This window comes from Pelophylax lessonae (genome assembly GCF_965119305.1).
Source record: "Pelophylax lessonae genome assembly, chromosome: 4".
Lineage (NCBI taxonomy): Eukaryota > Metazoa > Chordata > Amphibia > Anura > Ranidae > Pelophylax > Pelophylax lessonae.
The window spans coordinates 222,007,833-222,033,431 of record NC_138771.1 but is presented as its reverse complement, the minus strand read 5'-3'; the positions used below and the strand labels follow the sequence as shown (position 1 = coordinate 222,033,431).

At 40.5% G+C, this 25,599-nt stretch overlaps 1 protein-coding gene across 5 annotated transcripts in view; it reads left to right on the top strand.

The window, feature by feature from the left end:
• PTPRZ1 (protein tyrosine phosphatase receptor type Z1) overlaps nt 1–24,309 on the top strand; it is a 343,724-nt gene extending 319,415 nt beyond the window's left edge. For 3 of the 5 annotated variants that reach the window (XM_082256064.1, XM_082256063.1, XM_082256062.1), the window contains 6 exons: nt 6,112–6,185; nt 11,321–11,449; nt 14,463–14,609; nt 14,823–14,965; nt 16,011–16,146; nt 23,575–24,303. In XM_082256064.1, coding sequence (XP_082112190.1) covers nt 6,112–6,185; nt 11,321–11,449; nt 14,463–14,609; nt 14,823–14,965; nt 16,011–16,146; nt 23,575–23,715 — 770 coding nt within the window. In that variant the 3' untranslated portion in view covers nt 23,716–24,303. Of the gene's footprint in view, nt 1–6,111; nt 6,186–11,320; nt 11,450–14,462; nt 14,610–14,822; nt 14,966–16,010; nt 16,147–23,574 lie in introns of all 5 variants that reach the window. The other 2 variants (XM_082256061.1, XM_082256065.1) reach the window with 2 other exon arrangements.
• Nucleotides 24,310–25,599: the final 1,290 nt, after the last annotated feature.

Here is a 25,599-nt window from a genome sequence, read left to right as displayed (position 1 = left end):
ACCCCGCCATTATTGACCCATTACCCGGTTATTGGTACTACTCTTCGGGAGGCCAGACGGTAGGGCCACACCCAAGGGTGGCCCCCTCGCCCCCCCTTATTGCCTATCTTGGACAACCCCGAGTTTCCCCCGGGCTGTACGAGTGCCGGTGTGCGGAGTTTAGCCCGGTCCGGTAGGATGCGCCGCGGGGATGTCTGGTCGGGGAGCGACGTCCCATCTCCCATTGAGATCTCTTGCTGGTCTCCAGATACCCTTGACCCCCTCAGTGTGAATCATATTCGCCACTTTCTCCTTTCTCTCCACCAGCAGGGGTTGGCCCCTCGGCCGTTGACGCCGTTCGAAACCTTGTGCAAGAGGGGTGACCCTTCTAGACACTCCCTGTCTTTTATGTACACTCTTCTCTCTGATGCGACGGAGGGTCTTCATTTGCCCTTCTTCCGTCAATGGGAGCGTGACTTGGGTATTTCGTTTTCCCCTACACAGGCTGATAAGATATTGAGACTGATTCACAAGGCCTCCATGGTGAATAAATACCAGGAAGTGGGATATAAGATCTTGACAAGATGGAACAGAGTTCCATCTGTGCTTCATAAGATGGATGCCGGGACCCCGGATTGTTGCTGGAGATGCGCGCCGAGGGGGGAAAGATGATACACATCTTTTGGGCTTGTCCCCTACTTAGGGGCTTTTGGGACGAAATTGCGTCGGTCGTCAGGCAGCTGACTTCGGGCGAGGTGGGAGATGACCCTGCGCTTTGTTTATTGCATTTGACGAGGTGCTCAGTGCGGAAGTATAAAAAAATCTTTGACTATTCGGCTCCTCAACGCTGCAAAAGCTTGTATTCCCACTATGTGGCGGCAGACTCAACCTCCCACGCGTTCCCTGTGGTTTTCTAAAATTAATGAGATCCAACGAATGGAGCATCTGACTGCCACCATTAAAAATACTGAAGAAACCACTAGGAATCTGTGGAGACCATGGGTATATTTTTCTGGCACTGATGCCTATCTGCAAGAACCCGGCTGATCATATTGTGCCTTTTGGCAATTCTTTGAGGTTCTGCCGCGGCAGCTTTTTTTCACCTGCTCTGCTTCTAGCTTTACTGCTTTTTCATTTTACTTTTGTACTCCCTGTGGGAGGGTATCTTTCCACCTGCCTACTGTACACCTGTTGTTTATTATCGTGGTGTGTTAAAGTGCATCTCTTCGGGATGCACAACCAGGCATGATCAGGCTCTCACCTAATTATGTTTGATGATGCAAGTTTCAGGCAATGGATGCCCGAGTGTTCCCGTTTTGGTTTATATTTGCTCCCTTGAACACAAAATCTTTATCATTGTATGGCCATGCCACTTTTAATTAAAAAAAAAAACAAAAAAACGAGACCTCCTTATGTTACAAAGATCTTAAATTTTATTTGGGGACATAAACACCCTATAATTAATAAACAAACAGTTCACACTTTAAAAAAATGTGGAGACCTAGGAGTCCCAAGTTTGATTGCCTGCTATCAAGCAGCTCAGGTAGCCCAATTAGCAGTCACTACAATTGCCAGTCCGACTCCACTTAAAATGGGTAATGGGTAAAAATGGAAGCCCTTGCATGCTCCAAAGGTTCAATTGCAGCTATGATGGGGATTCCTAGTAAATTACACCCACAATCGTATGTCCTAATTTTTCATTCTCATTATCAATTTGGGACAGACATCAAATGAGAAAAAATCTTTGCTCACCTCATACACCTTTATCTCCTTTGTTTAATAATCCTGAATTTATACCTGGATTATCCTCTGAACTTTTTTCGGTGGTGGCAAAATAGGGGTTTGTCACGTATTATAAACGTTTTTTATTTCAGAATAAATTTTGTTCACTGTATTATTATAAATCTGTATTACAACTACCTTCCTCAGAGTTACCTTGATACAACCTAATTACTTTATTCTTAAAAAATAAACTTAGAAAAATTTGTCAACCACTCTTGTTATCCCTCTTTGAAAAATCGTGTACTACTAGAACTCCAATAACAGGCCGTATCTCAATTATATATAGTATTTTATTGGAACCTGAGCATAAGCTCCCATATATGGAACAATGGGAATAAGATCCTAATTTTTCTTGGTAACTCTCAGAATAGTATAAAACAATGGATCAATAATCTCTCAAAAATATTGATTAATACATCTTTAGTGGAATCTAATTACAATACTCCATTGCGTCTCTTCAAAATGTTTTAGAAATTGTGGTTCTATGGTACATATTTGGTGACAATGTCTCAAAATACGTACATTTTGGATCAAAACATTTGACTTTATACTTGAAATTACCAAAATAAATATTATTAGATCCCCAGAAATTGCTTGCTTTCAAAAATATGCTATGAGTTTACCTAAGCACACTAAACACTTGATTTCCTAAATAATCCTAGCTGCTAGTATAACCTTTATGTATTGTTGGAATCAATTTAGAACAACATTTGATTATGTCATACAAAAGTTGAACTGGGTCATGAGCAACGATAAAATGGCTTGCATTTCAGATAAGCGCCTAGCTATTTTTTGAAATACATGGCGACCTTGGTTACAATATTCATCTATGAATAATAGCGACTCGTGAAAAATAAAAAACCTTGACTGCCCTTGTCTTCCCAACATCTTTCTTTCTTATCTTTCCTTTATTTCTTTTTTTTTAAGATTATATTAATTTTGAAACTTTAAAAACACTATTCAGTCGATTAGGGATTAATAACAATGATACTTATTATATTATATAAATAATATTTTATAAATAATATTTTCAGTTGCCATTTAGCTGCCGCCCCCCCTTGCATTTTTTTTGGCTACTGTTTTAGGCTTATGGAACTGAGGAAGTGAGAGAGAGGCACAACATAAGCATGGTAGGATTTCAACTAGACCAGTGTCCCAGAGACTATGCAATAGTCTGGTATGCCTAGGAGACAGGAGCCACACTGGGTCAAAGATGTTTGCAGCTCTTCAGGAGTAGGCTGATAGGTGGCTGACCCCATCCTGTGCCCAGCCAGGGCATGTGTGACAATAACATGTGTCCTAAACCTTGTAGTGCAGTTATTTCTTGTTAGGTATCCTTTTTTCCAGGATGACCTGCAGACGGCCAGATGAGTGTGCAGCCACTTTAGGCAATCATACCCACCAAATGTTTGTCTGTCTGAAACGCAGCACCAACACAAGCTGCCTGTCAACAAGCCCCCTGTATGTGATTCACCCTAATATACCTTACACCATGACCATCTCCTGCCATTAAAGCTAATCTGCAACTATTGCTATCTCCTGCCAATACCAGCTACTGTCACAGCTGTTGTACTACCACCATTACCATTGATTAAAATTTTACTGGTATCTATCCTGTTTAAAATTAAGCTAAGTAAAAATGCTTAAAGCGGAACTTCGCCCAAAAGGGGAAGTCCTGCTTGTTTGCATCCTCCTCCCCTCCTATTTAGTATTTGACACTTTTGGGGGGAGGGTAGGGGGGAGTGGGTACCAGGTTTTGACAGGTGCCCACTCCTACTTACTGTCAAAATGTGGCCAATTGCAACTGCTACAATACTGTTTTCAGAGACTGTACAATAATTCTGATTGTATTGCTCTCTATATTTGATTTCTTTACAAAACCTGACTCTGTCTCTGAAATCATGGCCTAGTAAAAAGGCTGACATAGTATGCATAGTCTGGCTTTTGTCTTAGAAATATGACATTTTAAATTAAGTTTCACAATAAAACCTGTTTCTTCCTTCCTTCTTCCATTGTGGCCTAGTAAAACTGCATACATACTGTGCAGTGAGTCTGTACAATATTTTTTGGCTGCTGTGTCTCAAATAACCTGCTCTATCCCTTTTACATTGCAACCCAAACAAATTGCATACAAACTTTCCAAACACTGTGCTTTATGTGTGACTATTGTCTCCTGAAATATGACACTCACATTTTTATGTCAGGATAAAACCTGCTATGTTCCTTGAAATGTTGGGTTGTGGTTTTTAAGTGTTTTTGTGGACTCTGTTTTTAAGTTTCATTAAATTTTGTAATAACACTGTGTGGTACAGCAAAAGAAAAGCTCACAAACTATACTATAAAATTGGCCATTTGGTATGAAGTTGAGACTTTAGCTTATTTTTTTTTTTTTTTTCTGAGAGTAAAGTTTCCTATAGATTTTAGACCAGTTGTGGCTGCCACTTCCACCATTCATTTCAGATGTATTACTGCTGTATAAAAAATAAGAATAAAAAAAAAGCCATTCAATATGAAAGCAATGAAATTGGGGTGCTACTGCTGTATTTAAGCCAAGCTAAATGTAAAATGTAAAAAATCAATTACACATGAAAAATAAGTGTTAGAATACAGTGTTGCTGATACTATCCATGATAATCTTACTGTTTCATAACACTGCAAACAGCTTGAAGGCATCTCTCAGGCATGTATTGGAAAGGATTTTTTTTTACCATTTCACCCTTGATCTCCAGAAGATTTACTCCCCTTCATGACCAGGCCATTTTTTGCGATACAGCACTGCGTTACTTAACTGACAATTGCGCGTTCATGAAACGCTATACCCAAATAAAATGTATGTCCTTTTTTCCCACAAATAGAGTAATATATACTAGAATTGTTATTCATTTATTTTTTTTAAACTAGTAATGGCGGCGATGAGTAACTTAATGCAGGACTGTGATTTTGCTGTGGACAGTCAGACACTGACACTTTGTGGAAACCAGTGACACTAATACAGTGATCAGTGCTAAAAATATGCACTGTCACTGTACAGATTAAACTTTTTGGGAAGGGGTTAAACATCTAGAGTGATCAAATTGTTAACTGTGTGCCTAGCCTGTGTTTTTGTGTACTGTATTAGGTGCTTTTACTAAAGGAAGTGATGGTTTTTTACAAAATCCATCTCTTCCACTTCCATCAGAACGAAACTCTGCCTTGTATACATAGACAGAGCTCTGTTCTGTGTCTCTGCCTAAAGATTGGTGGGTGCCGGCAGCCATCCAGAGCATGACACCCACAGGTAGGCTTCTGCTGTGAGTAATCACTGCAGAAGTGAGCCACCAGCAGGGCATGCATGCACCCCCTAGGGGGAAGTGCAGAATCAAAAATATATGCATGATTCTGCAGAGGAAGGCCGGCCTGTAGCAGTAAATCTGCTATAGGGTGGGCCTTTAGTGGTTAGATTGCATAATAGGGAGAACCATCTTCTAGTTGTATGTTATTTTACAAAGTTTTTTTGCAACATTGCCAATTAAAGTGCCCAACTCACAATGCTATTTGTTTGATAATCACTTGCCTATTGGCCTTGAAAATTTTTAAGATTCACTGCCTATTGACTTCAGTGGGGCTTAAATCAAAGTTTGCAATTTAAACACAGGCTGATTTGCTAGTTCGTAAAATTCACATCAAACCATCTGCATTACCCTTGTATTCCAGTTTTTCACTACATGTCACCTCAAAATAGTATAGAGATGTGAGCCTAGTTTTTTGAAAAGGCCATAGAAGTCAAATAAAAAAATGGTATCAAATTGATTGGAACTGACCTTTTTTTTAATCTTATTGTTCTTCTTACCTAGGTAAGTTTGCACCAATTAAACAATACCTCCTATGCATGTAGAATGTATTTTATGTTGCGTATTTTATGTTGTATACAAAGTTGGTGGCAATCTACTGTATGAACACATAAGAGAGCACAAATATGAAATTCATGAAAACAAAGAATATTGAATTTAGGAAATCCTACTGGGGAAACATTTGAGTCTTACATTTTTGACATGCTCTCATTTAAGAAGTACATTTCTTACCAGAGTCAGATTTCCATCACTGGAACCTGCAGACACATAATCTTTAATATCAAAGTAATACCCCTCTGCTGGGTTTACCTGTTGTACAATTATTCTTGTGGTATTGTTCCTAACTAGAATTTCTCATTTTTATTAGCAAATCATGCATAGAAGTTTCTCTGTATATCTATTATTGGTAGGAAAAAAAGTAATGTGTACACAATAAATATACAAGGATGTCCACCTCAACCTAATGTGCCTAACGCTAAACCCAGCACTTTTCTTACAAAACCTATTTAATATTTCACAGTTGAGCGATCAAGAGTAGGGCTGTCATCTTTGGCTGGAGAAGGAGCAGATTACATCAATGCATCCTATATGATGGTAAGCAAGCGCATATATTTATTTTAAATAAAAAGAAGTGAAAAGAGTAAAATATGTCTGTTTACTCCAAAGTGCTATTCATTTCTTTAAGTGCACAATCCAAAGACATGTATGGCTCTTGCTATTTTCATAAAATATTTAAAGTCATATGTGTTCCCCTGCAATTTAATGACAGTCAGATTGTGCAGTTCACTAAATATACAGTGCGACAAGTCAATTTCTTTAAAATATATTAAACCAATAGTATGTCCCTAATGTGTGCAGGGAACATGGGCCCCATAGGGGGTGAGTCTCCCTTTGTACTCACTACATGTATTGGTCCACACTGCTATTCCATGAACTTGAACTGAGTAAAATTGTTTTCACATTCTTCAGTGTGTGTGTGTGTGTGTGTGTGTGTGTGTGTGTGCAGGATGGGGGTTAAGGGAAGGGTCAGTTAATTGCCAATGACTACTAATGAAGAGGGGTTTAAATAGCATACCACTGACAACCAATGTGGGTGTTATTGCAGTCACTGGCACCAGTGCTTGGAGTTATTATTATGGCATGTGATACGTGATGGGTTTTATTTTTGCAGTCACTGACACCAATGTAGGGGGTTATTACTGCAGTCAGATAACAATGCTGGGGGCAAGTATTGCATTAAATGACATTAATACAGGGGGTTATTACTGTGGTCACTGGCACCATAACTGTGGATTATTTTTGCGGTCACTGACACTAATTCAAGGGGTTATTACTGTAGCCACTGATACCATTGTTGTGGGTTACAACTGCAATCACTGAAACCAATTCTAAGGCTTATCACCACTGTCAGTGATACCAAGGCTGCTAAAGAAAGTATACCAACCACCCTGTGCCATGGTGCCACAGTTATTGGTGGGCTTGGTGAAAGGTGGGCATTTCAAAAACACATGGCTTATTGGTATACAAATCTTCCATCCTCCAGCATCAGTTTCCCTTTGCCATTGAGTCACATAACATCTCAGAGTTGCAAAAGAAGATGGCGCTGAAAGACTTCTCTCTGATAGGCGTTTTGATCATGGGTCTGAACAGAGAGCAGGTAGCTATATAATGCCCATCATGTTTCACTGACTGCAGTTCTCACTGTGATAGAGGAAGATTTCTGCTCAGGGACATCAACCCATTATGATATTGTTAGTACAGGCCCAGGGTAAAAGGGTCCACAGCCCAGCCCTCTTAAAGTATAGGTTACCTTGACTCAAGTTGCAGGAACTTTGACTGACATATGTAATATTATGTTTAGGGATTATTCTTATATTTAGAACTATAATCAGATTGCCATATTAAATATTATTTCTCCAAGCAGATTGTAGGAGCTAATCTTGAGCTGGTAGAATAATATTAATTATTTAATGACTGGATATTAGCAACCAAACCAACAATCAGTAGATTTTGGCAGAGGAGGTTGGTGCACACAAAGAATTGTATTCAATATTGTAATTCTGTCACGTTTTGAGAATTGTAAAGTTTATACTTACACTCATAATAGAAAGCAATTTGGACATGGTTGCACTATAGTGGATTTTTTAATTGGATCCTTGAAAGAATTACCTGTGTAATTCATTTGTGGACGCATTCTTTAGAAAAAGTGTTTAAAAGATAGACACACCTTTTTGTCCCTATAAACTAAAAGTCAATTTGATTTGTTTGAATTTTGCATTTTTCCTAATTTTTGAAAGTGTGCATCCTGTATGTAATCAGATCTCACACAATAAAGGCATAGTATTATTCACATAAAGAAAGGACCAAGGAGTAACATAGGAGTCACAGTGAAGCTGGTGTCCAAACACAGCAAAAGCCTCTGTTCCAACCTGTAATTAGGGCCGACTGAGGTACAGTGCAGGTATACAGTAATTCACTGATAATAGAACCAGCCTCTAACTGATAAACACCAAAGGAAATATCGCAACCAGGGTGAGGAGCTAGAAGTAGTGAGAAGCTGTAGGGAGCACACCTCGTGGGGGGGGGGGGGGACTGACATAGGGGTAAAGAGAAGCTAGCATAGAAAAAAAAAAAGGGGGGAGGTAATGGGAAAATTGGGTGGGGAGGGATATGCCTTTATCTCAAACCCCCTCTCCGGCTACAGTCTGTTGCCCAGGATCAATTGACTGGATTGATCAGGATGCATAAAATGTTTATAATTCAGTTGTGGTGGTGAAACATATATTATTTAGTTATCTATATTTAGGTCTGAACCAGCATTGCAAACTTTTGGTCCTCAACACTTAGGGGCATTCCTAGGATTGTGAAAGACCTGAGGCATCCTGGGACAGATAGAAAAAGAAATGTATAAAGGAAAAAAGTAATAATTCAATGGCACATGTAGCATGTCTGGGGGAGTGTGGGCAAATGGAGACAGTGAGTGACTTAAAGAGGAATGAGTAAATAAGATTATGAGTCTTTTTAGTGTATACACTGCTAGCATATGTCACACCAACATTTGCCTTATTTACAGAACCTCGAGGGGAGGTTCAACATACACACGTAAAAGAATATACAGAGAGAGCCTACCCTAAAGAAGAACTTTGTAAAAACAGTTGGGATTTCTTAGCCACCAGCAATTATTAAGACAGTGTACCACTTTAGTCAGGACTATGTAACATACAACATAATATATAAAATGCAGTGGTCAGGAGCATGTATTGTGTAATATATCAAAAGAGGGCAGGTGTGACAACCATGTAGCATATAAAGTGCAGCCGTCTGGACTATGTAACATATGTATTAAACTATGGGGTTGATTTACTATAACTGGACAGTGCAAAATCTGGTGCAGCTGCGCATGGTAGCCAAAGAGCCTTATACTTTAGCTTGTTCAGTTAAGCTTTGACAAAAAAAAAAAAACTGGAAGCTGATCCAATTTTAGTAGATCAGCCCCTACGTATCATGCAATATAGCATCTACAGTGCAGTGTTCATGCCTATTTAACAAGTACAGCAAAGAGAGCTGTATAATTTAGACTATAGCATATATGGTGCAAGTCGTCAGGATTATGTAATGTACAACATAGGACGTACAGCAAGTAGTTAAAACTATGTAAAACATAGAGGACAGGGATTAAAATGTAATACACATCACAGCTTGCAAAATGCAGTGCTCAGGAGTAAATGTCCCTCTACGTGGTTGGTGGTGATGACTACCTCTTTAAATGGTGGTGGTAAGTGATGTGTGATCCCTTAAATGTTGGCATCAGTAGTAGGTGGTACATGTCTCTTTTAGTGTTGAAGGTCAAGGATGTATGTGCCCCCCTACAGGTTGGTGTTTAGTGGTATGTGTGCCCAATGTTGATCTGTGTCCACAATGATGTTCATTGTTCCAATTGGTGGTGAATAGTCTGTGCCCCTATTGGTCAGCAGTGCAGTATTTACCTTAGGAACACTACAGAAGTCTGGTGCCCCATTCTTCTGGTTCACGGCTCCATACTATGTAATACTCGGTAATGTTGGGCCAAAACTATGCAGCATCAGGCAGACTTTCCCTCAACCCAATGCTGCCCTCATACAACAGAGCAATTCACTTTGCTCTGTTAGAGCTATTGCTAGACCCAGGACACTAGGCAAGAGACCCATAGTCTAATCTAATTAGGCACAAGAACTGTATACTTTAGACATGTCAGTAATGCAAAGGAACCTATTTCAACTTACACATATTTTTTTCTAAATAACCAGTTACGTAGCAAAGCAAGGTTACCCACTTAAGGACCGGAAGGTTTTACCCCCTAATGACCAGGCCATTTTTTGCCATATAGGGTGGTCTTTGATCACCTCTGTGCTTTTTATTTTTTTCAATATAAACAAAAAAAGAGTAACAATTCTGAAAAAAACACAATTCATTTTTATTTTTTTTTTTTTTAAAGTGTTTATTGAAATTGAAATCTTCACAAAAACATACAACACAAACATTTTAGATAACATAGTCAGGAGAATAGAACTTTGCGATATATAATGGTTATAGTGATCATGAGACATATGTCTGGGGGAAGGGTGAAAGAAACAACAAAAATTCACAAGCAAAAAAGAAATTCACAAACAAGCAAGAGGCAATCAGTTATGAAAATCAATATTGGCTGAGTAAGCAAAACATCAGTAACCGAAGGTGGTTTATCAGAGTGGGTGAGGGGGGAGCAAGCCGTAATGAGCAGGCCGCATGACTTTCGGGGCATCTACAAGTCTGAAGGGGGGGAACCCATTAACACCCCAAATGGGATCATCCTGAAACACAATATTTCTTTATTTTCTGCTGAACTTCCTAAACTTTTATCCATCTTAATATAGGGACCCAAATAAGAAAATTCCTAATGTACTTGGACCGACCTAAAATGTCAGCAAGACCATAAAAATACAAATAACGGTAGCCATATACATAAACAGTAGTTAGTGAGCTCTGTGTTCATTATATATTATGGGGAGTCAAGGACTGCATATGAGATTGCTGAACAACGTTGTCTGAGCTGGTGATATGATACTGATACTATCTACCAACAGCTATTGTCCTAACAGCGGATTTTGCCTTACTCGACTTAACCAACCATGTTCCTGACCCATAGTTTAAGAATAATTGCCTTGAAAAATAACTTCACTTTTGTTGTGAAAAAGACAATCCCTCTGGGTGATTAATATACATTGCAGGTTTTTTTTTTTAACAAATTTTGTTGCAGATTCCCACCAGTTTCTGCACAGAGGAAAAAGCTGTTTGTTTTTCTATGTCTTTTGATACTAATTCTAAATAGGTGTGACTTTTTAATTATTGATCAGCTGATGTGCTTGCAGTGCTCTAATGAGGAAAGCTGTGGATTCTGCATTCCTGCAGAAGTGCTTAACCCTCTAGCAGCATCTCAATAAAAGGGACTATTTTATTGCAGAGGATGCCTAAAAAAAACATTCAGTTACAATATAGCTTGTGTCACAATTGAATATGCTGTAATTTTTTTTATTATTATTTGCAATATTTTTTCCCCACAAAAGTGGAGTTACCCTTTATAGAAGTAAGTTGGCAACCATTATATTTCATGTAACATTTGCTTTTTTTCGTTTTTTTTTAAGTAACATTTGCATGCATGTGTTTGTAAAAAAACTATAAATTAAAAAGAATTGAACTCCTTTTGTCTACAGGGATACCATGAAAGTAATGAGTATATAATTACACAACATCCATTACTGCATACAATTAAGGAATTTTGGAGGATGATTTGGGATCACAATTCACAGACAATTGTGATGTTTCCTGATAACCCAAATATGGTAAGAATGCATTTGATTTACAGAAAGAGTAAAGGCTCTTCACTTATCAATGTGACTACTAGTAAAAAAAAAGGTGAACCTGTGTTTATTATAAATACCCAATCATGTTCAAATAAAAATCAAGGTTTTTTTTTTCCCTTGTACATAATGAGGTATTCAATGTGAACATAAAAGTAGTGTGTTAGTTTGGAAGATTGAAGTAATTGAAATATTTTACATTATCTTATAAAGGAAAAGGACAGTATGTCTTGTTTTTTTAATTAGACCTTCCATGACATACAAATTGCTCGTAATAAAAATGTACATACAGTAGACCCAGGCCTTTCAGGAGGTACAAGTGATGTCACCGTATGAAAAAATGTTGTATGAACATAGAAGAATACCCAAAAAGCATTATAAAATATGGGATGTGTGTGTGTATGAGAAATTGAATATTTAGAAGAAAATGGAAATAATGGATAGATGGGACTCAACCTGCAAGAAGTTAAATGTGTGTTAACTGTATCAAAGTTGTAGTGGATGGTGTATGTAAAGAAAAGGAACATGGAATTATTATTATGAAATAGTATGTACATGCCTTGGTTGAAAATTGAACAATAAAGAGTTAAAAAAAAAAGAAAAAAAACAAAGTGATGTCACCATGTCTACTGGCAGAGTTGGGAGCTTGAAATACAGTGAGAATGCAGTCTTGCAGTATTTGGAGGTCCCGGTTCTAGGAAGGCGCAGTGATATTATTATTATACAGGAGTTAAGCTGCGCCAACAACTTAAGCAACGCTTTACAATATAAAGAGGGACATAATACCTATTTGCCTTAAAAGGTCTGCTTTGCAGAATCCAGCTTGATTGTGGGATGAATAAGTATATTCATCCTCTGTATATTTGCCATCCATACTCTTGGAACTAGTGATCAATGCTGGCTTCAAGCAGCACAAGGTTAACAGAGTTAACGTATGATTGGTCACCTTAAAAATGAGTATAAAGAAATAACAGGTCCATTTTTTATATTAAAAAGCACTTTTCCTTATGAAAATCTAGAGGCATGCTCAAATGTTCTGTTTCATGTTCACAAAACCTTTCTTGTATTCACAAGGCACCAGCTAGCTGGCTGCTTTCCAATGTATAATGCATTAGTTCACAAAAGGTTTGCCTTTTATGAAACATGTTTTTGTTTTTCATTTTTCCTTGGTTCTGTATGTATTTTCATGTTTCACAGTACTTGTCATCTTGGCATTCTTTGTAATTTAATTTAAAGCTGGGCTCCATAAATACATAGATCAAAAACGAAGGGGTTTCCAGTCCATAAATACATAGTTATTTAAAGAGGTACATTTGGACTGTCTTTACTACCAAGCTAGTATTCTGATTCATGCACCCCTGCCAAACAGCACAGTTAGATTCTGAATATTACTGCAAACTACACTGCAATAAAGCAACATAAGCTGGCCCCAAATAGAGTCAAAATCGCTTAAAGATATTGTAAAGGTTTTTTTTTTTTAACACGTTATACTTACCTACTCTGTGCAAGGGTTTTGCACAGAGCAGCCCCCATCCTCCTTTTCTGGGTTGCCCCAGTTGTGCTCCTGGCTCCTCCTTTTCATTGGGTTCACAGAGAGCCGCTTTCAATGTGGGAACCCGTGCGGGTGTGCTTACGAGTCCCCTGCTGCTATCAATCTATCCAATGAGAACCCGAGACATTGACTGGAACAGCTGGGCTCGTCACTGGAATGATTGGGTTCAGGTAAGAAAAAAGGGGGGGGGGTCTGGGGGGCAGCTAAACCAGAGTAGGTTTTTCATCTTAATACAGAGAATGCATTAAGGTGAAAAACCATGAGACTTTACAACCCCTTAAACCTCTTTAGGACTGCTTAAAATAGATATATGCGGTGTCAGGAAGTGGGCTTTAAACCTGGGAGCTGCATATAATTGTTCTTGCGTTTGTTCTCCCAGCACAGTCAAGCACTCGCAGCACTGAGACCGGGCTGTCGATGACCGCCCTGAGTCTCTACTAATAAATCGGGACCCAGGAGAACAAGATCCCGATCACATGATCGCTGTGTTAATGTCAATTAGTTGCAGTGCAAGTGGTAGTAATTAGTGGTAGTATTAGTGTCAATATGTTTTAGGTAGGAAAAAAATATATATTTAGTGTCAGTGTGTTAAGGTAGATGAAGTCCAAATAGGAAAGACCGCTCCAGGTGGGCTGGGTATCGGGTGCTGGTCGGATCCGTCAATCCAAGGTCATATGAGGCAAAAAGAGATGACCGCACTCCGATGTAAATCAAAAATTGGAGTAAATTTATTCCACATCAAACAATAGGCAACTGGAACAACACACTGTGAATGCAGGACACAAAGGCAGACGCGTTTCACGACTAATGTGTGTACGGGGCATTAGAGATGTCGCTTACTCATTGCCAAGTTTGATGTGGAATAAATTTACTCAGTGTGTTTAGGTAGCCAGGCTTTTTGGTGGGGATACATGGTAATGGCATAAAAATATACAGCTAAATTGAAAAAAAAATTTGTTTTTTTTTCTTTTACCCATTGTGGGTCAGTTTTCCTTAAAAAAAATAATTTATATATATATATATAAAAAAAACAGGAGATATCTATTAACATTTCACACCAAATTAAAACCCAATCGGTCCTGACCCAAAAGGTATAATCCACCTGGATACAATAAATAGTTGCAATGATATTTACAGTTTTACTAACGCATGCAAAAATTGCAAAATTGGTTGTTAAGGCTTGTTTTGGCCCTGGTCATGAAGGGGTTAACTTGCCAACTCTACTTTTAGGGGGTCTTTCTATAAAAAAATAAAATAAAACATTCTAGGCCAATGTGGCAATTATTCACACAGGCGCCAAAAAACTGTAATTTTCCTAATACACTTTTTTCCTAAGATCATCAGCACCATCCTATTATCTTAAAACATACAGACCTATTTTTATGATTGCATTTTTTGCAAAGATTTTTAAAACTTTCTTTACCATGAATATTATATCTTCAGGCTGAAGCTGAATTTGTTTACTGGCCAAACAAGGATGAACCCATTGCCTGTGAAAATTTCACTGTGAGCATGGTAGGAGAAGACCAAGTCTGTCTTTCAAATGAGGAAAGAATGATAATACAAGATTTTATTTTAGAAGCTACCCAAGTAAGTATACCCTCATGCACCTTATTATAGTAGCGTAATAATTATATGCAACGTGTTCAATAGATTGTAAACATTAACATAAAATACTGTATTTGCACATGGATGTTAAAAATAGATCTGAAGGTTTTTTTGCAATGCATCTACATAATATTTGAATAGGTGACTTTTATAAACTGTATCTTATTTAGTATTGTCCCTTTATCATTTTTGTAGGATGACTATGTGCTGGAAGTTAAACATTTCCATTGTCCAAAGTGGCCAAATCCTGACAGCCAGATAAGTAAGACATTTGAACTTATTAATCTAATCAAAGAAGAAGCAGCCAACAAAGATGGACCAATTGTTGTACATGATGAGTAAGTAATAACGTAATCGTATATTTATTTTTTCAAAACTGGAACAATATATAACTTTAGGAAAGGTATGTAAATGATAGGAAGTTGGATGAGGAGAATTTCATGTATCTCAATATTAAAAACAATGGGGTTTATTTACTAAAACTTCAGAGCGCAAAATCTGGTGCAGCTCTGCATAGAAACCAATCAGCTTCCAGGTTTTATTGTCAAAGATTAGTTGAACAAGCTGAAGTCAGAAGCTGATTGGCTACTATGCACAGCTGCACCAGATTTTGCACTCTGCAGTTTTAGTAAACCAACTCGAATGTGTTGTTGTGTCATGATTTGTAAGTAGGTAACAATTCTTATCAATGAGTAGAGGAAAGGTGTGGTTGTCATCAATTCTAGAATGTCAATTACAGCTTCGTCAAATACATGCTCTACGAGGTGGACTCAGATAGTAAGTGTCTGATATCATTAAAAACTGCACAGAATCTATTGATTTCAACCAGACAGACCTTATCTTTGCCATAAGTTGATCACAGGAAGCTGGAAGCCTGCTTATGTAGTGGACATTGCATTTGACAATAATTTCAGTGGGCAGGTTATGTATGATTGTTGAAGCATGTCAAAGACCAAGTATAAAAATATTGAAAACAAATCCTTAAAGAACTAAACATACAAGATATCCAGATTTTTCCATGCGCAAAGCGTACGCAATATGCAAATATGGCTACCACAATGTCAATAAATATACGATGACAAAGTATGCAGAGAAAAAAGTTTTTCACGTAAAAAAAAAAAAAAAACACAAAAAAAAAGGATTACATTTAGTTGATTATTTTTTTTATTTTTTACAAAACCATGAAAAGGCTTTTGGATCTCTTGAACGTTTGTGAATAAGATAATATATTTGACCAAATTGCCCAATCAGTAGGGCCTAAATTATTATTGTAATAGGGTTATTAACTATTCTTTTAACTTTCATGGACCATTCTACCAAAAGACCTATAATTAAATATATAATACACAGTAGCAGTTTATAAGTAAGTCCTTTTTATTTCAGATATGGTGGGGTAACAGCAGGAACATTCTGTGCATTGTCAACCCTCATGAACCAGCTAGAGAAAGAAAATTCTGTTGATGTTTATCAAGTGGCCAAGATGATTAATCTGATGCGACCTGGATTATTTACAGACATAGTAAGTAAATTAATGATACATATTTGATATATATTTACTTGTGAAAGCAGCACTATGTGCCTAATTTTGTGGCACCTTGTATCTATCGTAAAATCATAGCCATCTTTTTGGGTGTCAGCTTGAGTCTAAAAAATACATACCACCGGTCGCTCTACTCCCCTCATCTAATGGCTACAGCAGAAGGGGCTGAATGGCCAGCACAGTGGTCAGGTGACCTCCCCGGCTGACGTCAGAGGGAGATCTCGGCCCCTCCCACTGTAGCCTGTAGATCAGAAGAATAGAGTGGCCGGAGGTCATGAGACCACCAGAAGAGATCTGAAAAAAGGTATTTTGAGGCTTTGTTTGACACAAACACAGTGTGTTATGGCTGCATAAAAGAGGGCTGGCAGTGATATTTTTTTTAAGGTTACAACTTTAAATTAAATTAAAATAATCAGGGACTGCTTGGCAACCAGAAACGGACGAGACAATGAACACTTTGGTGAGACGTATGTAATGTACAATGTAGTGTAAAGTGCAGGAGTCTGTAAGACTAGGTTAGGAATACAACTAGATTAGGCATGCATAAAGCAGAGTGCAGAGGTCAGGGGTATGTAATGCACAAAGTGCAGGTGCTTCGGGGGAGGGGGGGCTGCAAAGAGTTTAAGAATTATGTAACGCACTGCAGTGCTGCAGTCAGTAATGTAATGCACATTTCTCTGTCGCTCATTGACAGACGTAGTCCTCCTTGATTAATATCAACTCGGGTTATACTGCCCTCTACAGGAGTAGGACTAGATAGGAAAGAAAACGTTCTGGCCACACCTTAGGGGCAGTCCCAGAGGGTATATCCTCTCTCTCTCTGCTACAGCAAATCAGTTTTTTTCTGTCTAGTTAGGAGTAAGGACCTAAGTTCCTTGCTGGGATCTTTGGTCCTGGCAAGATTTTTTTAGAAATACTTTTTTAGGCAGCTTTTCTTCTCCAGTGTTCCTGTGAGATCTTCAAGCAAGTACGCTGAAACTGGGCGACGGGCTGGATGTTGAGATCCAGTGGTCACCCCAGTTCAGCCTACGAGCACGTGCAGGCCATAGCTCCGCGCTGGGTCGGCCGCGACATAGTCCCACTGGACGGGGACTGACCCTGCGAGTTAAACGTCTCGCCTGGACGCCAATGACCAGTTGCAAACTGAGTCACGGCGTCCGTATTGGTCGATAGCCCCCCCACCCCGGTGGAGAGGGGTTCTGTCAGGAGTTGGCGCCCGCCTGGTTCCGGTATGGTGAGTAGAATGTTCCCCCTCTCCCCCTGTCGGGTTTGGTGGTGGACGCGGGCCCCTCTCTGGGATGGTCGGACACTCGGTTTCTGGGTCCCCCCTCTATCCTATAACAGGTCACAGATCCCCCAATTTGAGTGTGATATTGTGAATAAGAAACCAGGAGGCTTGTTTTGGGAGCTGACTATCTAAAGTCACTATATGACTGTAAGGGTGACTGAAGTCAGTGGCAGACTACTAAAGGCATTACTATTGAGGTATAGAGGTATCCTACCTGTCATAGTGTGTATACGGGCCGATGCCTATGCCTGAGTTACTGCATCCGCAGGTCGCCATCCCTCCAGAAAGCCGGTCACTTCCACAGGCCGCACAGCCTCCCACAGGCCGCACAGGCCGAGCGCACACTCCCGCAGGCCACACAGGCCGAGGACACCTCCCGCAGGCCGCACAGGCCGAGGACACCTCCCGCAGGCCGCACAGGCCGAGCGCGCACTCCCGCAGGCCGCACAGGCCGAGTGCACACCTCCCGCAGGCCGCTGCTAGCTTGCAAGCCGCCGCTATCCTACACAGGCCGCCGCCATTTTCCTGCAGATCGCACGGGGCCGCCATATTGGCGTAGCCTCGTGTCTCTAGCATGGGGGCGGCCATGTTTGAGGTGACCAAACACCTCGAGGAGCTATGGGGAGGCGCCGGAAGGCGTGTAAAGGGGCGGAGCCGCCTCCTTTTACCCGGTAGAGCAAGCCAAAGACTTCCTTTCTGTAACAGACAGTGCTGGAACAGGTTGTATTGAAACTTCTGAGCATCAAGTGGTGAGCCTTAGGGTCTCTCTCTCTCTCTCTGTAGGGGTCCAAAAGCAGGTAACACCGAGGGGCGCTGCTGCGCTGGTGGACTAAAGAAAGAAAAAAAAAAAAAAAAGTTTTATTTTTTTGATTGCAATTATTTTTTTCTGGCAAGTGTCTTGTATAATCATGGACCCTGCCACACATGTATCCCCACCTGATCCCCTCGAGGTGGCCGCAGGACCCTCCAGTTCACAGAGTATTGATGCATTATCAGCAGTTTTGGAGTCTTTGGTATCCCGGGTGGAAGGGGCCTGTCAGGGACGGGGGTCAAGAAAGCGACCCCCGCCTACCCCTATTTCATCTGATACTTCAGAGTCAGATTCTGAGATGGTCATTGCAGCTGCAGGTCCCTCTGCAGGAGCTGTTGTCTCAGGTAATGCTCCCTCAGATAGTGAGGAGGACGGTTCTACCTCCGCCATAGCACAAGAAGAAGCATTGGTGGACGCACTAGTTGTGTCTGTCCGGGAAACCTTGAGACTTGAGGTTACACCGGCAGAGGTAACCGAGATGGAAATTCCCTTTGGTACTAGTAAACCTACCAAGACGGCGAAGGTTTTTCCCTTACCCAAATGTTTTGGTAATAAAATTAAAGAGGAATGGGATCATCCGAAAGGAATCCTTACTATTTCCAAACGCATTGCTAGACGCTATCCGTTTGAGGAATCCCTCATTAAAAAATGGATGGTACCACCAGTGGTGGATCCACCGATTTCCAGACTAAATAAAGCCACTGTTATCCCGTTGGAGGACGCTCCGTCCTTTAAGGATCCGGTGGATCGAAAAGTGGAAGCGGAATCCCGCACTGTTTTTTCCCTGACAAGGTCAACCTTTAGACCAGTGGTTGCCATTGGTTTAGTTTCACAAACATTGACAGAATGGGCAAAATTGTTGCGCCATGACTTAAAGGGGAGAAGTATTCCCCAGGCAGCGTCTGATTTGATGGAGCAAATTATACAGGGATTACAGTTCGTCTGTGACACAGCCCTGGATGCCACTCCCTTGTTAGCGCATGCATCGATGTCAGCAGTAGTCCTCAGACGTGTGCTGTGGTTAAAGTGTTGGTCGGCGGATCAAGGTTCCAAGAAAGCTTTGGCTAATCTCCCTTTTCAGGGGGATCGCCTATTTGGGGCCACCCTAGATGAGATCATAAAGGATGTCACTGGGGGCAAGAGCACTTTTTTGCCACAGACTGCTAAAGGACCTCGTAACAGGCGAGGACCTTTCTTTTCCGCTCATAAGAGGTTCGTTCGCTCCGCTGGGGCGAGCGTGAAGGGCAAAGCCCCTTCAGGAGGTTTCAAAAGGCACTGGTTGGGTAAACAAAAGGCCGACTCAGCCAAACCTGAAGATAAGGCTAATACAGCCTGAAGGTGCGCCCCCACCCAGCTCAGGGGTGGGGGGACATCTTCACCGGTGTTCAGATCCAGGGCTTTCCTGAATCCCGGACTAAGGGGTTCAGGAGATCATATGATCAGGATACAGGATCGAGTGTCGATCACTGCTACCGGTGCGATTCTTCCCTTCCAACATTCATATGCTACAGAGAGCGGTAGTTCCCGTTCCTTGAGCAGAACGTTTTCTTTACCTTTTCCAAAGATCATTCCCAGTTCCCTCTAGGAATCGGATCCGGTTGAGCGAGCGGACCAAGGTGACTTCAGTCTCTAATGCTCAGCCAGGAGAAGTCATCACTTTCGATAGGAATTTAGTTTCTGATAAATGTGTGGGAACTGAGAGCGATCAGACTTTGTCTGATTGCCTGGACCAAGCAGCTCTAGGGCAGCCCGGTTCGGATCCAGTCAGACAATATCATGGTGATGACTTAGGTCGATCACCAAGGATTTCACCACCTGTGTCTTCAGTAGGGCATCCCGCAGGTGGATCTGTTGGCATTTCGGCTCAACAGGAAGGCGCGGAGGTTGGTAACTCGCGCCCGCGATTCGCTAGCGGACGCAGCAGACGCGCTGAACGTCCCGTAGGGGCAGTATCAGCTACTATATGTCTTCCCCCCTCTCAAGTTACTGCGGAGATTTCTCCGCAGGATAGAGGTGGAGGGAACTCCAGTTATCCTGGAAATTCCGGGCTGGCCTCGTCAAGCCGGGTACGCCGATTTGGGCAGGCTAGTCGCAGACGCTCCTTGGAGACTTCTTCTCAGGGAGGATCTGCGGTCTCAAGGACCGATCTTCCATCGTGCTTTACAGTCGCTGGTTTTAACGGCCTGGCCATTGAGACCCAGGTACTGAAGGACAGGGGATTGTCCGCTTCAGTTATTCCTACTCTAATTAAAGCAAGGAAAGCGACTTCTAGCAAAGTCTATTATCGCACATGGAAGACTTATATTGCGTGGTGTGAATCTTTGGGATTTCCCCCACGTACCTATTTGGTGACCCGAATTTTGGCTTTTCTGCAAAAGGGGGTTGAGCAGAAACTATCCTTGAGCACCATCAAGGGTCAAGTTTCAGCGTTAGCAATCTTCTTTCAGAAGCCTTTGGCTACTCATTCCTTGGTGCGGAATTTTATCCAGGGGGTGCGACACTTGGCTCCGCCAATGCGCGCGCCCTTACCGCCCTGGGATCTTAATTTGGTTTTGTCGGTTCTGCCGAAACCTCCATTTGAAAATATCAGGGAGATTCCCTTGCTTACATTATCCCAGAAGGTGGCCTTCTTGGTGGCCATTACTTCTGCACGCAGGGTGTCAGAACTGGCTGCATTATCATGCCATTCCCCATATCTAGTGGTTCATAGGGATAAGGTAGTTCTTCATCCAAAGCCATCCTTTCTTCCTAAGGGGGTTTCAGACTTTCATCTGAATGAAGATATTGTGCTACCTTCCTTGTGTCCTAAGCCCAATCATCCTCGGGAATGTGCGTTGCATTCCTTGGATGTAGTTCGGGCAATCAGGGTATACCTTAAGACTACGGAATCGTTCCGTAAAACGGATTCACTTTTTGTGATCACGGATGGCCCCAGAAAGGAGTTGCCTGCATCTGCCACGACTATCTCCAAATGGATTAGACAGACGGTGGTACAGGCTTATTCTATTAAGGGTCGGAATCCTCCGTTCCCTGTTAAGGCGCACTCCACTCGAGCGCTCAGTACTTTCTGGGCCTACCGCCATCAGGCGTCAGTGGTCCAAGTGTGCAAGGCGGCTACCTGGTCGTCGGTTCATACCTTTCCAAAATTTTATAAAGTTGATGTGATGGCATCGGCGGATGCCTCATTTGGCCGCAAGGTTTTGCAGGCCGCAATTTGAGGAGACCGGTGGTCTACCTCGAAGGTTTTTTTCCGTTGGATTTTCAGTTGAGTCTCATCCTTTGATTGATGAGCCTTTAAAACTTCTAGTTGGCACCGGTTGGGCCTTCTAGATTGGATTTTGATTTCCATTATCCCACCCCTCATTTGTGGCACTGCTTTGGGACGTCCCGAGTTGATATTAATCAAGGAGGACTAAGTCTGTCAATGAGCGACAGAGAAAAATTGATTTTTGTAAGATCTTACCGTAAAATCCTTTTCTCTTAAGCTCATTGACAGACGTAGTACCCGCCCTTCTGTTTTCTGAGTTGGGTTGGGTTAAATTCTCTAAACACTGCTTTGTGACATAACTGATTTGCTGTAGCAGAGAGAGAGAGAGGATATACCCTCTGGGACTGCCCCTAAGGTGTGGCCAGAACGTTTTCTTTCCTGTCTAGTCTTACTCCTGTAGAGGGCAGTATAACCCGAGTTGATATTAATCAAGGAGGACTACGTCTGTCAATGAGCTTAAGAGAAAAGGATTTTACGGTAAGATCTTACAAAAATCCATTTATTGCAGGGGACAGGAGTGTGTAAAGCATAGTATGGGTCAGGAGTACAAAAAGGAAAAAGTGCAGAAGTCACAGGTGTGTAACACTTAGTGTAGGGGTCAGGAGAGAGCAAATGTCCCCCCACAAGCAATACTTTCCCCCACTTTACCCTTTTCAACAAAAATATGCACCTCCCCCACTCAAAAAAATTCTAACACTAATCTGCTCACTCAATAATCCTAACACAAATCCTCTTCCCGCAATCCTCCCAATCACAAATCCTCTCCCTCATCTATCATGGAATTTTCTCCATTGCAATCTCCATTGCAAAAACCTTTTTCAGTACAAATGATGTCACATGGTATTTGAACAGCGGGTTAAAAAAAAAAAACACTTTCATGAATTAAAAAAAAAAAACAAAACACTAAAGTTAGCCCAATAGATACCTAACATGTCACGCTTTAAAATTGCGTCCGGCCGTGGATTGGGGCAAGCTACGGTGCTTAAAATTCTCCAGAGGTGATGCTTTAAACGCCTTTACAGGTTAACAGTTTAGAGTTGCACAGGAGGTCTGGTGCTAGAATTATTGCTCTCGCTCTGACACTTGCAACAATACCTCACCTGTGGTGCGATCACAGTTTACATATGCGGGGGTAACGTATGAGTTCGCATTAGCGCGTAAGCACAGTCATACAGGGGCACTTTACATTTTTTTTTTATTATTATTTATTTTTAACAATTTTTTTTATACATTTTTTGTGGATTAACTTTATTGCTATCACAAGGGATGAACAACATCCCTTGTCACAACTTGGGTCGGGACAGGTCCTCTTTATGAAGAGATCTGGGGTCTATTAGCCCCAAATCTCTCCTCTAGCCTCCCATACAGCCGATCAGACACAGATTGGTCTGTCTGATTGGCTGCTTTCCTGGCTGCTGGTGGCCAGGTAAATTAAGAGGCAGAACAAGAAGTGACGACATACTCATCGTTCTCGGTTTCCAGGGTTACAGAGAGAGGGGAACAACATCAGTTCCTCTCTCTCTCTGTTCAGGGCAGCCATCGTACTGGGCACTGCGATCGTATGGTAGAGCCCGGGAGAGGCAGCAACGGTGGCAGGAGGGGGGTGGGACCCCCTTCCGCCCCTGGTAGAAGTGATTGAGTGGCTAATTAGCCACTTGGATCACTTCTGTCTTTTAGGGAACCGCCAGCTGAAAAGATCTATACCAGGATGATGCCTGTAGGTGCAGGCATCCTCCCGGTATAACCACTAAAGTGATTAACATTACAGGGAAAATCTAGGTAAGATATTTAAGCAAGTAAAAAAGGCAAGCAGCAATTTTTAACGATTTACCCAAAGTATACTAAATAAACATGGCTGCAAAAGTGGAAATACTAAAGATGAAGCTTGTCGCAGTTGACACCAGGTATCTTTTCTGGCACAAATCTTGAAATCCAACTACTATCCCTGAAAAAAAAAAACACTGTAGTTTGCAAATGAAGTGGTTTAAAAATAATAAAAATATTCACATCCTTATCTGTTTTTTCCACTTTGTTCCCCAGGAGCAGTATCAGTTCCTATATAAGGCTATCCTGAGTCTTGTAAGTAGCAGACAGGAAGCGAGCCCAGCAGCTTGTGTGGAGAGCAATGGATCTGCACTACCAGACGGAAATACTTTGGAAAGCTTGGAGTCTTTGGTATAATTATGAGCCTGCTGCCCTGTCGTGGCTCATCTTTGAATATTGTGGAAGGAACTGATAACTTTCAGTATATATATATATCTTTCTAAAATTCTTCCAGCACTATTTTGTAACAAATGACTACTGCCTCTCATTTATAAGTAAATAATGTGTGCCTTTTGGAAGATATATCCATCCATGTTAGAAAGATAAACCTCATCAACCCCCCTTCCAGTGTTTTTTATGAATGGATTTTGTGCTATATTTACTCAGTATTAGTTTCTACTAGTAATTTTTTATGCTCTCAGCTATTTGTATTTATAGCAATGTGCTTTTCCAGAAAGAAAATGTTTTATGTAACACTTTGATGTGATAAAGCTTAGTTTGTTAGACTTTTGTGTTTCACTACAGGAATGTAAATAGCATCTTTCTTGGTATTTTTATCATTTCAAGAAATAGCAAAACATACCAACCTGAAAAGGTAGTAATGTAGTAATCTAACAAGTACTGTAAATATTGTTCTAGGTACTCCATGGACCAAATTTATATTTATAATTGTAGATTTTTATATTTTATTACAAAGTCAGTTTTCCAGTTATTTGTATCCATATGGTTTCAGTAATGTTTTTATTTTGGCAAAATGCCCTAAACATTGATGTATATCTTTAACAAAGTAACAGTTTTTGCATGTTATTTTAACACATTGTAAAAATTAAAATAAACGAGAACTTTTCAATATTTATAGGTTTACTGATATATCATTTCAAACATGGTCCAGCATCAAGGTGGAAAAAAATGGCAGTTGCCATTAACAACCAGATTCTAAAATGTCATATTTACAATATGCACTTAAATATGACAGGTGCAACCAAATAGATTGATAAATGAAAAACACATACCTTTTTCTTACTGACATCTAGGAGAAATTTGAGGCTATTTTATTTGGACAAAAAACGCAATAGAGCTATTTTTTTTTTGCGCTGGGCTAAAAAAAAAAAAAAAATTGCCCTAAAAAAAACTAAAAATATAATCCCCCTCTAAAGCAGCTGGGACAGTTTCAAAAATAGATATTCAAATCATATACACTAAAAAAAACAGCATAAAAAACAGCATAGATAAAAGTATCAAATGCTAACCTCACAATAAACGTGATACAAATATTGATACAGCGCAACTAAAACAGTGTCTCTTAAATAAAGGAGTCCCAAATGATGAAACAAAAAAAGTCCATAAATATGTATATGTGGGCAACCACCAGTGAATTCCATATATTACAGTCTTCGACAAACCACCCATGTGTTAACAGCCGGTGAACCATATGTGCTCACCTCCTGGATTGTACCTTAATCAATAGTCAAGCAATGCTCTGAGACAAGCCGTGATCATCCAGATCTCGGCTTATCTCAGTTTACTAAACGTACACCAAAGTGAGCATGAAACACATGAAATAATTAATAGAACAAAACTCATGCCTCAATAACAAACAAAGTGCCAAAGCTTGTGCAAAAAAAAATCAAATGCACTTGAACCATGCGCAGCATGTGTGGAATTATTACCATCCCACCAATAAACACTACCACCATCAAAATAAATATTAAAGCAGTTGTAAAGGCAGTATACTGTATATATATATATACATATATATATACACACACACATACATACACACACACACAGTATCTCACAAAAGTGAGTACACCCCTCACATTTTTGTTTATATTTTTTTTATATCTTTTAATGTGACAACACTGAAGAAATTACACTTTGCTACAATGTAAAGTAGTGAGTGTACAGCTTGTATGACAGTGTAAATTTGCTGTCCCCTCAAAAGAACTCAACACACAGCCAATATTGTCTAAACCGCTAGCAACAAAAGTGAGTGCACCCCTAAGTGAAAATGTCCAAATT